Source organism: Ursus americanus, chromosome 4 (assembly GCF_024610735.1).
Source record: "Ursus americanus isolate L20-20 chromosome 4, mUrsAme1.1.p, whole genome shotgun sequence".
Classification (NCBI taxonomy): Eukaryota; Metazoa; Chordata; class Mammalia; order Carnivora; family Ursidae; genus Ursus; species Ursus americanus.
Window position 1 is genome coordinate 25,462,829 of NC_142130.1, and position 16,983 is coordinate 25,479,811.

At 37.4% G+C, this 16,983-nt stretch overlaps 1 protein-coding gene across 2 annotated transcripts in view; it reads left to right on the forward strand.

Annotated features, from left to right (window-relative positions):
• The window catches only part of TPRG1 (tumor protein p63 regulated 1), a 198,704-nt gene that overhangs the window by 36,866 nt on the left and 144,855 nt on the right, over positions 1 to 16,983 (forward strand). For both annotated transcript variants that reach the window (XM_087861512.1, XM_045811264.2), the window contains exon 4: positions 21 to 197. In XM_087861512.1, the coding sequence (XP_087717638.1) occupies positions 21 to 197 (177 nt within the window). The remainder of the gene's footprint in view (positions 1 to 20; positions 198 to 16,983) is intronic.

Below are 16,983 nucleotides of genomic sequence, written 5' to 3' on the forward strand. Positions count from 1 at the left end.
CTCTCTGATGATTCCTGCAGGATAGACCACTGGAACAATGAGAAGGAGAGGATTTTGCTGGTCACAGACAAGACTCTCTTGATCTGTAAATATGACTTTATCATGCTTAGCTGTGTGCAGTTGCAACGGATTCCCCTGAGCTCTGTCTACCGAATCTGCCTGGGCAAGTTTGTCTTCCCTGGGATGTCACTGGACAAGTGAGTGTGATGTCTTAGATTTGGAAAAGTGGTTCGGTGGGAGTGTGTCATGTAGGGAGGTCAATCATAAAATTCAGTTTAGTATGGTAAGCTGGGTGAACCCAGGGGAGCAAAGTGAAACTCTACAGTTGAATTCATCAATTTTTGAGTTTCTACTCTATGTCAGACACCAGGGATACAACTTTAAGTAAATTTGTACTTTAATATGAGACCATGAGAAATAAATGGTTGAATATAGGGTGGAAAGAGCTGTGGGAGCATGGAGGAAAGATTCTCAACCTAATTTGTGTGGCAGAGAATCAGAGAGGCTTTCCTGGAGAAGGATTTGAGCCTATATTTGATGTTGGGTAGGAGTTAGCCAAAGAAGGAGAACAAGAGTTTAACATTCCAAACTGAAGGAACAGCACAGCCAATGGAGTAGAGGTAGGAAAGAATGTAATGCCTTTGGAAATTGAACTTATTCTGTAAAGTTGAGTGGACAGAATCTATGATGATTAATAGCTCTTATTGAAAGAAGTCTCTTGAGATCTTCCCTGGAAACTTAGTGGAGATGACATCAACTATCTCAGAGATATTGACATTCACCAAGATACCTGGTGAAAGCTATAGAGAAGGTTCGCTGAACTAAGCTCTTGTTATGGTTTTGGAAGGAACTGTCTTTCCTAAATATTTTATATCTACGCCAGAAGAACAGCAGTCTTCCTCTGAGCCTTTGAATGTGAGATTCTCCCATTGAATGGTGAGCTCCTTGAGGCCAAGTACATTTTTTTGTTTGTTTGTTTAGTTTTGTTTCTTTAAACATCTGGCCTTGGGTCTGGCACACAGTAAGAGCAGAAAAATCTTTTTACAATGTTGAAAAAAGCACCGTTCAGTCAAGTGGTTGGTTTCCTTACAAAAAGCACACCATATCAAAGATCTGTTTTTTAATTTACTTTTCATGGATGCAAGATGCGACAAATTGATTTAGTTCGCTGACTCTTTGAACTGGAGGATTTTTCAATAATATAACCAATTGTAAATGTATTTTTAAAGATCTTAAAATGTTTATTTTCAGGAAATCTCTCTCCCACCCCAGACTCTCAGTTCTCAAGCATTATCTCCCTAGGTAATAGCCAATTGTTGTTGTTTTAAAGAAATAGTGTGCAAATATACAAGAATACAAATGTTTTTGTATGTATTTATGTGGGTTTATACATACCTGTAAGTATATATCTTCACATGCACATTTATCATAAATTATTTCACCCAATGGGAACACATGTCATAAACTGTTCCGCCTCAATGTATTTTACCCAGTGATATACCTTGGAAATTATATTATATAATCATCTACAGATCAACCTCAGTCTTTTTAATAGTGCAGAATATTTTATTTGAAAGCTAATTTATTTATCCAGCCCCTCATTAATGGATATTTATTTTTACCTATGCTATTACAAACAATGCTGCTATAACTATTCTTGTGTAGAGGACTTGGCACAAATGTGAAAATGTATCTATAATGTAAATTCCTGTAAGTGGAATTATTAGGTCAAAAGTCTTGTGAATTTTAACTAATAGATGTTGTCAAATTACCTTCTACGCAGTAACACCAATTTACACTCTGTATATTACTATAAAGTATATTATATTATAGAGTGTATTATATTATTTACACTTTATACAAAGTATACGAGTATCCTTTTCCACATATCTTCACCAATATCACACATTATGAATCTTTCCTTACTTTGCCAGTGAGATAAACATCTCAATTTTGTTTTAATTTCTATCACTAGAACTTGAAGGACGCTGAGGCTGTTTCCTTACATTAGAAAAGGCATTTCGTTTATTTTTCTGTGAACTGCTTATTTGTATCAGTGACCCATTTTTTTTTTTCTACTGGGATATTGAGTTTTTTCTTATTGATTTGTAAGAGCACTTTATCTATAAAAGAATTTGGCCTCTTTTCTGCCTTATCTTTTAAAATATTCTTCTCAGTTTGTCATAGCTCTAACTTGTTTTTTTTTCAATTCAATAAATTAATTTTGTATTTTACGTTATGTTCTAGTTTTTCTTCACATACATGTCATTTTCTTTCACACTGATACTAACATGTAAATACAGTTTGGTTGTTCTATTTTTTTAATAACAGTATTTTTTTATTATATTATGTTAGTCGCCATACAGTACATCCCTAGTTTTTGATGTAAAGTTCCATGATTCATTACTTGCGTATAACACCCAGTGCACCATGCAATACGTGCCCTCCTTACTACCCATCACCGGTCTATCCCATTTCCCCCCACCCTCCCTTCTGAAGCCCTCAGTTTGTTTCCCAGAGTCCGTTTCTCTCATGGTTCATTCCCCCTTCTGCTTACCCCCCTTTCTTCTTCCCTTTCTTCTCCTACTGATCTTTCTAGTTCTTATGTTCCATAAATGAGTGAAACCATATGATAATTGCCTTTCTCTGCTTGACTTATTTCGCTCAGCATAATCTCCTCCAGTTCCGTCCATGTTGCAGCAAACATTGAGAAATCGTTCTTTTTGATAGCTGAGTAATATTCCATTGTATATATGGACCACATCTTCTTAATCCAGTCATCTGTTGAAGGGCATCTCGGCTCCTTCCACGCTAACTTTATAATGCTATTTTTTTGGTTTTTTTTGCTTTCTTTGAATTTTAGGTTGTCAAATTTATCAGTCTTTCAAATCAACTTTCTAAGTTTATTTCTTTTTGTGGAAGGTTTTCTTCTCATTGAAATTATAAAATATATTCCAAGTTTTTTTCCAGTGTTTTTATAATTTAATTTTTTGTATAGTTAAATTTGCATTTCATCTAGAATTTACCTTAAGTGAGGAAAAAGATATGCAATCACCTTTATTTTTTACCTAAATGGCCTGTTAGATTTTTCAGCATCATTTGTTCAATATTCCATCTTTTCTTCTTTATCATGTAAACTTTATCATGTGTATCTGTCTTTATTTCTGGAATCACCATTCCATTTATATCTGTTTATCGAAGTACAAAGTGGTTTCCATTATTATAATCTTTTATTATGTTTTAATATCTGATAGAGTTACTCCTCTGTTCTTTTTAAGAATTTTTTAAGAATTTATGTTTTTTATGAATATTTGTTTTTGTCAGCTTGCTTAATTAAAAAAATCCTCCTATTTTTACTAGGATTCTCAAATATTAAATCAATCTTGCATTCTTAAGATAAACACATTTAGACATGATTTGTTCTTTTTACACATTGTTGGATTCAGTGTGTTAATATTTTATTAAGGAGTTTTGTGTCTATGTTCATGAGAGATATTGGTCTATTATTTCACATTTGCAATATTTTATAAATATTGGGTTACTTAGTAATTCTTTGATTTTGTGTTAATCTTGGTAAATTTTATTTTTCAAGGAATTTGTTACATTTATTGACATTGTTGTATTTGAAAGTGTTTGTTAATAACTGTTACTGTTATAATAACATGCCATTATTGTCCATTAATATGTATGAGATATTTAGTGATATCCCTTTTCTTTCCTGATTTTGGTGCTTTGTGTTTTCTCTTTTTCTGTCAATGGAACTTTCAATTTTTTTGGTTTTTACAAGAACATGCTTTTCACTTTGTTACTTTTCACTGTCGTTTGATTTTTATTTTGTTGATTTCTGCTCTTTTATTTATTTATTTTTCCATTCTCCCAATTACTTTTGGTTTACTTTTTTCTTTTTTCTTTTTTTTAACTTCTTAATTTGAAACCCAAGGACATCAATTTTAGGCCTTTCTTCTTCTCTGATATGAGTATTTAAGGCTCTACATTTTCTTTTAAGGACTGCCTTTACTGGATCTCATAGATTTTGATATGTTGTGCTTCTATTATCATTCAGCAAGTAGTCTCTAATTTTTCTTGTGATTTCTTCTTTGAGCCATGAATACTTTAGAAGTTGTATTGGCTAATTTCCAAATATTTTGAGTTTTCTTAAGATTTTAGTATTATTTGATTTTAATTTAGAGAATATATGGCCTTGATTTTAATCTTTATAAATATATTGAGACTTCTTTTACTGATTGAACAATAGTACCTCTTTGTGAAGGTATCATGTTCATTGGAAAAGCATTTTGTATATAGTTTTCTATGAATATCAATTAGTCGTTATGTTTGATAACATCGTTTAAGTTGTCTATATTTTTACTGATTTTTGCCTAGATTTTTATTGGTTATTGAGAAGAAATATTTAAATCTACTATCATCATGGGGTTTTCTTGTTGCCTCTTTAATTTTATTATTCTTTGCTTCATGTATTTGGAGAGTCTGTTATTATGTACATACACATTTATGGGTAATATGTCCTCCTGAAAAATTGAGCTTTTTTTCCATTATGAAATGTTTGTTCCTCTCTATCTCTAGCAGCATTCTGTGTTGAAATTTATTTTTATATTTATTATTATTATATCCACTCCATCATTTTTATACTAATTTTTTTGCATAGTAAATCTTTTTTCAATCCATTTGCTATCCACGTCCCTTCAAACTACATTTCTTATAGAGATCACATAATTGAATCATGCTTCTAAACCACTCTGATAATCTCTGCCTTTTAATTGGAAGGTTTAGTCCCTTTATATTTTATATAATTTTAATTTGATAGAAGCTGAGTCTACCTATTATTTATTTTCTGTTTCCCCTTTCTAATTTTTATGCCTTTATCCTCTTTTCAACTGTCTTTTAAAATTATTTAAATCTTTTTCATAATTCAATTTTAATATTCCTGTTGGATTTTTAGCTATAATATTTTATAGAATTTTGTGGTTGCTTTAGGCAGAGCTTCTCAACATCAGCCCTGTTTGCATCTTGGGCAGGACAATTCTTTAGTGTGGGAAGCTGTTCTGTGCATTGTAGGATGTTTAGCAGTAACTGGCTTATACCCATTAGATGCCAGGAGTACCCTGCTTCTCTTATGACAATCAAAAAATGTCCCCAGACATTGCCAATGTACCCTAAGGACAAAATCACCCCATATTGAGAACCATTGCTGAAGGAATTATCAGTATTTAATTTTTCACAGTCTACTTAGAGTTAATATTGTAATGCTATACTTCAAACATAGAAACCTTGTAAGCATATTGTTCTAGGAATGTGAATGTTGGATATGGTATGATAAAGTTGGTGTGGCCACAGGAGAAAATGAGAAAGAAGCTTAGAGGAAATAAGTTCATTATACTCACAGATCCAAGATAGGGATCACCATTTGCCATATAGGGCCACAGGGAAAGTCGCCAGTGTCGGTCAGTAAGCTGAAAGGGCAGAACCTATGAGAGAATTTAGACCATGGCCTTTACTGGAGTTTCCACAAGAAGGACAAGGCATGACAGGGTAATCAGTTTGGGGATTGGCTAGTTTTAATAATTTTGGTGGACTTTAAGCCATAGGGCTAATCCATTGCTTCTTAGTATCTGACCCTGGATTGATTAAGGCAGAATATTGGCTCATGGGGTGTATGGGCCGGATAGAAGAGGTATGGCTCTGGGTTGTTTTATATGCATATCAGTGGTGTGCTCTGGATTGGACCCTTTGCTATCTCTAAGAATTGGCTAGCCCCAAGAGGGACAGTCTCTCCCCAGACAGTAAGGGTTCCTTAATATGCCAAAACATCATTAAATACATTATATACATTAAATATATACCTACCTACCTAGCTACACACACATATACAATATGCATGTAGCACTATTTATATCCCCTCCTCACTGACCTTTATGGTGCAGTTGTCATGCATATTACTTCTGTGAACATTTTAAATCCCACACAATAACGTTATAAACTTTGCTTTAAGAAATTTTATCTGGGGCACCTGTGTGGCTCAGTTGGTTAAGTGTCTGCCTTTGGGTCAGGTCATGATCTCAGGGTCCTGGGATCGCGCCCCAAGTTGGGCTTCCTGCTCAGTGTGACATGGGGAGGTGTCTGCTCCCTCTCCCTCTGCCCCACTGCCCCACTGCCCCACTTGTGCTCGTTCTCTCTCTCTCCTCTCAAATAAATAAATAAAATAGTTTTTAGAGGAAATTGTATGTATTTTAAAGAAATTAGGATATATAATTGTATTTTTTAATAGATATTTTCATTTCTGATACTCTTTATTTGTTCTAGAAGATTTAGATTTCTTCTTGATGCCATACTCCCTCCATATGAAAAATTAATTTTTAGTATTCCTTGTACTGCAATCTACTGGAGATATATATTTTTAAAACATTTTTATTTAGCCTTCATTCTTGAGGAATATTTGCTCTAGTTAGAGAATTCTGACTTGACATTTTCTTTTCTTTTAATACCAGCATGTTGTTCTACTGTCATCTGGCCTCCATAATTTCTGAAGAGGAGTTCACAGTTATTTGAACTGCTATTTTGTGTATTCTCTAGCTGCTTCAGCATGTTACTTTTATCTTTAGTTTTCAGAAGTTTGACTGCTATGTGCCTAAGTATGTGTGTGTGCATGTATGTGTATTTGATCTTGTTTGGGATTCCCTGAGCTTCTTGCATTTAAAATTTGTGTCTTTCAACAAATTTGGAAAATTTGGGGTTATTAGTTTTTAAAACTTCTTTTGTCTCATTCTCTCTCTCTCTTTTTTTCTTTCTTTCTGATATTTCAATTGTACGTATAATAGAAATTTTGGTATTATCCTACGGGTATCTGAGTCTCTATTTTTTTCGAGTCTCTTCTCTATTTCATCTTCAGATCGGCAATTTCTATTGATGCAACTTCACATTTACAGACATTTTCCTTTTCCTTCCTTCACATTTACAGACATTTCCTTCCTAAATTGTCATTCCATTCTGCTATTAAGTCTATCAAGTATTTTTTTATTTCAATTGCTCTTTTTTTCAAAAAAAAAGTCCATTTAGTTCTCTTTTATATTTTCTATTTCTCATAAAAGACTTCATGTATTTTCTTTTCTTTATGGGTATATTTTCCTTTACCTTACTTTGCATAATTACAATAATTACTTTAAAGTTCTTCCTGGGGCGCCTGGGTGGCACAGTCGTTAAGCGTCTGCCTTCGGCTCAGGGCGTGATCCTGGCGTTCTGGGATCGAGCCCCACATCAGGCTCCTCCGCTAGGAGCCTGCTTCTTCCTCTCCCACTCCCCCCTGCTGTGTTCCCTCTCTCACTGACTGTCTCTCTGTCACATAAATAAATAAATAATCTTTAAAAAAATAAATAAATAAAGTTCTTCCTGATAATTCCAACTTATGGGTCATCTCAAGATTGCCTCCATTGGTGGTCTTTTTTAAGAATAGGTCATATTTTGTTGGTTCTTGGTATACTGATTACTTTCAAATTTATAGCTCCTGGCACTGTGGAGACTTCCTTTATTTACTCTCTAAAGCCACAGGCAGAATTTTTATGGGGAGGAAGATGGATCTTTCAGTTTGTTTTTTGTATTTTGTGCAGAATTTCTAGTTGTTATCTTTAAAAGAGCTAGTCTGCTGGGCATCTATGCCTAGATATTGAATTTCTATAAATACTTTTATAAAAAGCATCTTTGGAGATATTGTTTATTTTTCTCCTTAGATCTTATTAATATCATGAGTTATGTCACACATCTCTTAGTATTGAAACATTTTTGTACATTCAAGGTACAAATCCACTTGGAATTATTATGTTATAATTTAATACTCCATTGAATATTCATTGCAAGTTTTGAAAGTGTTTTTTTAGTATCAATATTCATAAATTTGATTGATATTTAGTTTTCTTCTATTGGGCTATCTTTGCATATTTGGGTATTAATATTAGCTAATTTTTATTTTTATTTTTATTTATTTATTTTTTAAAAGATTTTATTTATTTATTTGACACAAAGAGAGACAGCCAGCGAGAGAGAGAACACAAGCAGGGGAGCGGGAGAGGAAGAAGCAGGCCCATAGCATAGGAGCCTGATGTGGGGCTCGATCCCAGAACGCCAGGATCACGCCCTGAGCCAAAGGCAGATGCTTAACAACTGCGCCACCCAGGCACCCCATAATATTAGCTAATTTTTAAAATAAAATGTTTATTTTTTCTTCCCCTCTCTTGATTTTGCCAAATAAAGAAATGGCTTTATCTTTTACTTAGGTGATTGGTATATTTCACCTATGAACATGGCTGGACCTGGTGCTTTTGAAGGAGGAGTAGCACTGCAACTGTTTCAATTTTCTCTATCGTACTGGCATGTTTAGACATTTTCTCTCTTTATAATTAGTTTCTTTAATTTATTTTTTACTAGAAAATCATTCCATTTTGTTCAGGTTTCTAAATTTTCATTGAACTGAGCGAAGTAAGAAAACAGATGATTAAAAGAATAATAAAAGATTATTTTATGTGTAATACTTCTTTCCTTATGTGGGGATTTGAGTAGCTAATAGTTTATTTCAAAGTACCACCTCTTGAGTTTACTTGTTCATTATAGAAGAATTCATTTTCCCATTTATTATTTTTTGTATTTATCTGTATTTCCTATTGCTCTATTTGTGTCTATTCTGTTGTGCATTTTGTAACTTTTTCACTTAAAGTTTATTTAGAGTTCTTTATTAGATACATAAGTTTTATGAGTGCTAAATTTTCTTTAATTATGCTTTTCCAGATATAATGTTTTATTATATTTCATGCACTTTTTTATTTTTGTTTCCTTTATCTTTGATTCAAGGATATGATTAAGATAACTATTTTTTTTTAAAGATTTTATTTATTTATTCGGCAGAGATAGAGACAGCCAGCGAGAGAGGGAACACAAGCAGGGGGAGTGGGAGAGGAAGAAGCAGGCTCATAGCGGAAGAGCCTGATATGGGGCTTGATCCCAGATTGCCGGGATCACGCCCTGAGCCCAAGGCAGACGCTTAACTGCTGTGCCACCCAGGTGCCCCAAGATAACTATTTTTTTTTAAGTTGGAAGGGTCTTTACTCCTTTGAGATATATTATTAATTTCTACTTTTATACATTGTTTTTAGAGAATGTCTTCTCTATTTCTGTGTTTTTGGATTTACTGAATATTTTTACATTAAATAGTTAATTTTTATCCACATTTCATAAGTACTCAAATGTGCAGTTTCTGCTTCTGTGTATAGAATTTGATAACTGGTACTTAAATCCACTATCATTATATTATACATGTCTTCTCTGTCTTTGCCAATTAATTAATTAATCAATTATTATTTTTTGGCTACTTGATCTGTCATAGAGTGAGAGAAGAGAATTAAATTTTCCTTAATTACTATGGTTTGTTTTTTTTCTTACTTTTGTGACTTTACATTATGAATATTGATATTGTCTTGTTTGATGTAGGAACACTTACAGAATTTGACATTTATTTTAGATTGTAATCTTTTTCATTATAAAACTTCATTATAAAGTTTATTTTCTTTAGTGCCTTGCCTGTTTTTGTTCTTGCCTGGTGAATATTGTAAACCTTAAGTTGTTTTTCTTTGAATTTTCTTCATATGTATTTGCCAAGTTCTTAACTATAAACCCGAGCCTCTGTTTTTCATATGTTCTTATATACAACATATAATTTAATTTTACTTTGTGATCCAGCCTGGGGTTCTTTTCTTTAAATTGGTAGGATGAACCTACATACGTATAATGATATGACAGTGATAATCTTCATTCTGCCCTCTTGATTTTTGTATTATTATATTATTTTAAATATATTACCATATTTTCTAGATTTCCTTTGCTTTCCATTAAATGTTTTTTTTTTTCCTTTTTTTTCAAAGATTTTATTTATTTGTTTTTGAGGGAGAGAACAAGAGTGAGAGAGAGCGAGCTCACCTGTGCATGAGGGGGAAGAATTAGGGGGGGAGGGAGAGGGAAAGAATCCTCCAGGCATCACTCCATGCTGAGCACAGAGTCTGTCACAGGGCTTGATCTTCAGGTACTGAGATCATAACCTGATCTGAAACCAAGAGTTGGGTGCTTAACCATACAAGCCACCTAGGCGCCCTGAGTGTACTTTTCTTTTAACAAGAAGTTTCGTAGTTTATCTTTTTCTACGGATGACTCTAAGTATAACTTAGAACAGTATTTTTATCCTAGCCTTTTTGACTAATATCTAGTGACTTTCTAATAAAAACCCATTTACATTAACAAATAACTCATTTCTTTCATCTTCTTTTTGTACTTCTCAGTCATTCATTTTTTAAAAAACATGCCTATACTGATCATTTTTAGTTACATCAGTGGTTATTTAAATATGTTTCCACTTGGTGTGTCATCTTAAGTAGCTTACATTGAACCTCCATTTTGAAAGATAAGAAATCTGCATATTCGTACTATTCCCACATTCTCTCATCTTTCATCTCCCTTCTTTCATTAGTTTTACCAGGCAAATTTCATTTTTTATGGCATATTTTATTTTATTTCCCACGAGGCACCCAATTATTACCACAGGGAGTTGATGTAATTCCAGCCCTCCTAATTAACTTGTGTGGCTTTCTCCAGATTTGCATTCTGGGGTTAGGGAGAGAAAGCCTGTGCCAGCAGCTGGCATGTTGGTAAATGTAAAGGGCTTTCCCGGGCCCCAGGAAGTAGGAACGCAATACGATGAAGGGGTGGTGTTCTAAGTTCTGCTCAGTTTTCTAGCAAACCTCCATCATCGATTTCTGGACTAGGAGTGGAGTCCCAGGTTTCACAGCTGTTCATTTTTGTTTCCTCATCTCTCAAAGGTGACATTAATTATCATTCTGCCTCATTAATAGTCTTATTGTAAGGTTCTAATGAGATAGCTTGAAAGCGTTTTGTAATATGCCTCATAGATATCAGCTGTTAACAAGTTCTGATTTTTCTCCCAGATAAAAGCTTTTGTTAACGTGGAACTAAGAAGGTTGATTTGATTGTTGTCTTTGTTTCCAAGTCAGTTGGCCCTCCTTGGTTGGGCATTAAGTCACCATTATAGGGTCGGAGGTCAGGCAGCAGCAGGCAGAGAAGGAGGAAGAGGCAAGGGAAAACCAGCTGCTGAATAATCATAAGCTGATTCCAGAGGAAAGCTTGGACAGAGTCAGAAGTTCCTTTGTCGTAAGAAAATGCAGTGAGTTAACATTAGCTTCTTCTGGCTGTAGGTGGTAATGCTGACCTTGCTTACCAAACACTTTGACCTCCCCTGTGCCATTTGCCTTTCAACCCCCAAGAATAAACAGGGCTGAGTGAATACATTTTAGAGATGAGACAAGACGAAAGAGGTTCAGGGATTGGGGCACTGGCAGCTGTTTAGTATCAGAGCTGGGTTTCAGAATCAGTTCTTCCAACTCCCTGTCCAGTGTTGTTTTTGGATCAATAATATTTTATTTGCTTCTCTCTCTCTCCCTTCTCCCCCTTCCCTTCCAGTCTAGTCCCTCCTCCTCTTTCTTTCTTTATGATCTTGCCTCTGTGTTTTTCATCCTGTCTCTTCTCCTTTGCTCTTCTCCGTCCTTCTGGGTGAAAATAATCACCCCTGTTAACGTAGCCCTGCTCCTCTAAAGAAGCCACAAAGAGGACTATTGGAACGTGCGGAGCATGTGCCAGCGAATCCCATATACTGGTGCTTACAAAACAAAGTTGTTTTGTTTGACTCGCTGCTTGCCTTTTGGCTTCATGTGAAGGAGGGAGCAATGGCAAGAGAGGACTAGAGGCTGTGAATTGGGTATTTGTAAGATGAAGGCCAGTTCTCTTTGGATATGATCATTAAGCAGAGACAAAAGCAGGAAAGGGTAAAAGGCCTGGTTTATCCTCTAGGGCAACTGGTTGCTACCACATAATGTTTGTTATTGTTTCTTATCTGAGACGGAACCCTACACCTTATTTCTATCCTAATTCAATTTATTTTCAGATTTTAATTAAAAACCCATTTATACCATCCTATTGTGTCTGTAGCCTTTCAGAAAAGTAGAGGAGAGGGGCACCTGGGTGGCTCAGTCGATTAAGTGTCTGTCTGACTCTTGATTTCAGCTCAGGTCATGAGATGGAGCCTGTGTTGGGCTCTGCACACAGTGCCAAAGTCTGTTTGAAGATTCTCTCTCTCCTTCTCTCTCTCTGCTCCTACCCCCTACCTCTCTCTCTCTCAAATAAATAAATAACTCTTAAAAAAAAAAGTGAAGGAGAGAGAAGACTAGGCTTCTATGAGACTAACTAGGTTAAAGCTATGACTAATCTTGACCACACCAATTTTCTTACTGTTTAAATTTGGACAATGCGCTTTAATTCCTGGGCTTTCAATTTCTAATCTATAAAATGTCAATAATAAAAATCCTTACCAGGCCTAACTCATAAGTCATTGTCAATTTAAATGATGAATGTGAGAGTGTTTTATAAATTGAAAGCTGCTAAAATAAAGTAAGTTGTCACTTACAGAATTCCAGAAATCCATACCTACTTGTTAACTGTCCCATTTTTAAAAAAAATATGCCCACAAGAGCTAATGGTGAAGAACCTGTGACTTTGAGTGGTCAAGTAACTTGGATGTAATCACGTAAATAGACAGTGGTGGAGGTGGAAACCTGAAGTCCTCTGACTTCAAATCCTCCTTTTGTCAAGCATCGGATTCCTACTAGTCCTCAAATGCATTGTCATTTTTGAGGATAAATGGGCCCCATTTCTTTGCCTCGTTCCTGTCTGAACTCTGTCGTGGGAGGCAGAGTACAATCTAGAGCTTAGAGAGCGGGTTCTGAAGTTAGGCTGCCCAGGGAACCGATCTTGCATCTGCTTACTGGCGACATAGGGCAAGTCCCACAACAGCCTCAGTCTGCTCATTTGTAAACTGAAGAGAGTAATAGTGTATATCTCATTGGTATGTGTTGAGAATTAAATGAGATAATACATTTAAAATGCTCAGAAAAATATCTGGTATGAGTGAGCACTCTGATACGTTGTACAGTAGAAGCAACCCTATTTCTTCTCTAGTACGTTTGGTGGAAAGATACTAGCTTAGGATTCAGAAACCTGGGTCCTGATCCGCTTTCCTGATGTCTCCTCCCCTTGCTGAGTCTCATTTTCCTCATCGATAAAATCTATAAGGGTTTTTTGTTTTTTGGTTTTGGGTTTTGGTTTTGTTTTGGTTTTGGTTTGTCGGTGTTTTTGATATTGAAATTCTGTGCCTTTGCGGTACTTTACCAGTATAGCGAGTTTTCAAAAGTTTACTCATCTTAGAGGGCCAGATGACTTTACCTAATCAATGACTCCTGTGAAATATGTCTCTAAAGAGGTTTGTGCTGGAAAATATTGTTGCTGTCACGTTGATACGCCAACAAACGCTGAGCAGGAAGGTCATGCCAAGAAATGTCTTCCTGCAAAAGTAGGCATCACACATTTATCTCTCCGTGCTGTTTAAAATTTGCATTCAGCATAATAGAAGGGAGAGGCAGGGCTGCAAAAGGGAGGCTTGGGAAACTTCCTGCGGAGGTCACCACCCCTCATCCTGTCTGGAGAGATGCTGGTGGAAGCAGGAGCTAGCAGCCATGCCGTTGACTTAGCGTCAGCACATGCAGGACGGCAGGAGGGCATCCCAGACATGACTCCATCAGCTCAGCAGTGCTCTCATGGATCCAAAGGCCAGTGAGCTGCCCTGTGCCCCCAGAGTTCTAATTGGGTCTCTTTTTCCCAGACAAGAGCTTCAAAGTGCCTCTGCTCTGCTCTGGGTGAAACCGGCTCGTGGCCCAGGCCAATTCTGCTGTCTCTGCGTCTGTCAGTGAGTTCTAATCACTGTTATAAGTGTGGTTCTGCGGAACACCTTGTAAAATATTTTCCTATTGCTCCAGCAACATCTCCTGTCTAGACAATCTAATTATGAGCACAGAGCAAACAGCTGAAGTCTATTCCGCCCCCAAGGGTTGCCTAACCCAGGAGAGGGGGCGGAGGATGGGGGGGTGAGAGGTATTGGTTGCTTTTTGTTGACCTGACCAGAAAATTGAGTGCTCCAGAAGAATCTGGCTAACTTTTAATTAAAAAGAAATGATCTGGTGGAAGCTGGCATTTTGTTGTTTTTCCAAACTCAGTGGAGGATTAAAGGTACCGATTTATTTCCCTCCAATCGCATCTTTTTATTGGCTTCAGAGGTGGTTTGTGGTCTTTGCTTTTAAAAAAACACAAAACAAAACAAAAAAACCCCACTGATTTAATAATATGCCCTCCCAGCAGCATGTTGCAAACAGAAGGCGGCCCCCTAAAGGTATGTTCTTTCCAAGTAGTAAGTCAATTACATTCAGTGAGTGTTTCTAGAGCCCTGGCCAGGTGGCAGGCATTGAGCATGACAAAGTGACGAGACATGGACTCTGTCCCCAAGATGTTCACAGGCTTACAAGAAGGCAGACACATATGCACTCATGCTTTAAGCAGGCTTTCTTTAATGCTTCAGTGGAGAGGCAACAGTGTCGTGGACACAGGAGAGGGAGAAAGAATTTCTACTACAACGTATGGGGAGGTCTAATGGAGGAGATGGAATCTGAGCAGATCTCTGCAGGATAAGCTGAATTTGGGCAGAGAGATAGGGAGGAGCAATGCAGTCCGGGCATAAGTAGACGAATGCCCAACTGGTGAGATCATGCTAACTCCCCCATGGGGCTGGGTCCTGGCTGTTGGGAAAGTATGGTGGAAGCTTCTGAATGGTTTTGAATCATAACATGAGGGGTTTGGGTTTTAGTTATATTAGCCTATAAAGGGATGAATTTTGTGGGAGAGGAGCCTGAAACCATTGGCATTCTGCTCAGGAAGATAAAGGTGGCACCCGTGTAAGAGATAGTTTGAAGGAGACAGAAGCTGGAGAAAGGGGCTGGCTAGAGGAGAGATTGTCTGATGGAGAGACCTGAACTAGGCCAGTGAGTGGTGAAAGGAGGGCATGGGTATGAGAAGACTCAATTGAAGTAGACTCCGACACATGGTGACTAGATTGGGTTTTCCTGATGTGGCAGAGAGAGAAGGGGACCGTGAGCCTCCAAGTGCAAGATGCTCTTCGTGTTTATTCTTGGGGAGTCTTACTGGCTATGGGATGGTGTTTGGATAAAGTGTTCACATGACTGACATTTATTGAGCACTGGCCGTTGCCAGTTGCTGTGCTGGGTACTGTGATGCCTTTGTGATAGAGTTTCTGCTCTATCAGACAGTAATCAAATAATCATAGCACTAAGATTAAAATTACAACACGGATATGCTCTGAAGGACAGATATATGGGGTGTGTGAATAATCTATTGCCATGTAACGATTTCCTTGGAGCTTAGTAGTGTAAAATAACAAACTTTTATTATTCCTCGTTCAGGGATATGGGTGTGGCTTAGCTGGGTCCTCTGATTAGGGATCTCTCCAGTGCTTCAATCAAGATCACCTGGGCCATGGCATCTCAAGGCTCAATAGGGGAGGATGATTCTCAAGCTTACTCATGTCAGCAGGCTCAGGTCCTATCTGGTGGTTGGCCAGAGATATCAGTTCCTACCATGTGAGCCTTTTCCTGAGGCCACTAACAACATGGCTGCTGGCTTCCTTCAGAGAGAGCAAGGGAGAGAGTGAGAGAGAGCAAGAAAGGTTGAGCAAGGTGGAAGCCACCGTCTTTTCAGTAACCTAATCTTAGAGGTGACATCTATTACCATTATGTGATTATCTCTGCCACATTTGGCTCATTGGAGGCAAGTTGGTAAATCCAGCTTACACTCCAGGAAAGGCTGTCACACAAGGGCATGCATATCAGCAAGTAGACATTTTTGGAGGCCATCTGAGAGGTAGCCTACCACATAAAGGATATCAGAGCATTTATTACAGGATTTGGACCTAACATTGGAGAGGGAAGAACAGGGAAGACTTCTCTGAGGAACGGATTCTGGAGCTGGGATTGGAAGGATGAAGAGGATTGACAAAGTAGAGGGGGTTATGGAGAGAGTGTTCCAGGCAGGGAGAAGAGTATGTGTGAAGGAGGAGAGAACCTGGTGTCTCCGAAGAACTGTAAACAGGCCAGCATGGTCTGTTAGCTAGGAAGGGCCTGAGGGACACCAACATGGAGGTGAGTTCTGGGTTTAGATGTGGATGAGCTATGCTATTTTGGAGGAGTTAGAGTAATTCTGCTTTTATCTGTCATTTGCGCTGGCATTCACTAGAGAGTGAGGGGGTTCACGGTTAAAACTAGTTTGAAAGCCCTCGCTCTGAACTGCAGGACTGTCTCTGGACGGCTGGGAAATGGGTCTGATTCAGTATACAAAATGAATAAAATTGCCCACTTATCTCTTAGGATAATTACTTATTATGTAATGAGATAATGTTCATAAATCACCCTGGGCTTCTTGGGGGAAGGTATTATATAAACACAAGGCTTTATCAGTGATGATGGAAACAGATTTGGGGGATTAAAATCAGATGTGCATCTTGATGCTACGGCATTTTACTTCAAACCAAGAGACCTGTGAAGTTTGCCCGAGTTCTTGGGAAGAGTTTTAGGATCAGAAATGGAGGCAGCAGGGTACTGGGAGGTGATTGCCATGGGTGTAACACACAGAGGCAGGTTGGGGTTGGGGGTGTGCTCTTTTTAGCTCATTCACCCGACTAAGGCAGAGCATGGCTCGTATTAATCCCAGTTAAAGGAGTGTGACTACCTAGAAATGCAATATGAAGGGCACCTGGGTGGCTCAGTTGGTTAAGAGTCTGCCTTTGGCTCAGGTCATGATCCTGGGGTCCTGGGATCGAGCCCCCCATTGGGCTCCCTGCTCAGTGGGGAGCCTACTTCTCCCTCTCCCTTTGCCTGCCTCTCCCCGTGCTCATGCTCTTTCGCTTCCTCTGTCACATAAATGAATACAATCTTAAAAAAAAAAAAAAAAAGAAATACAATA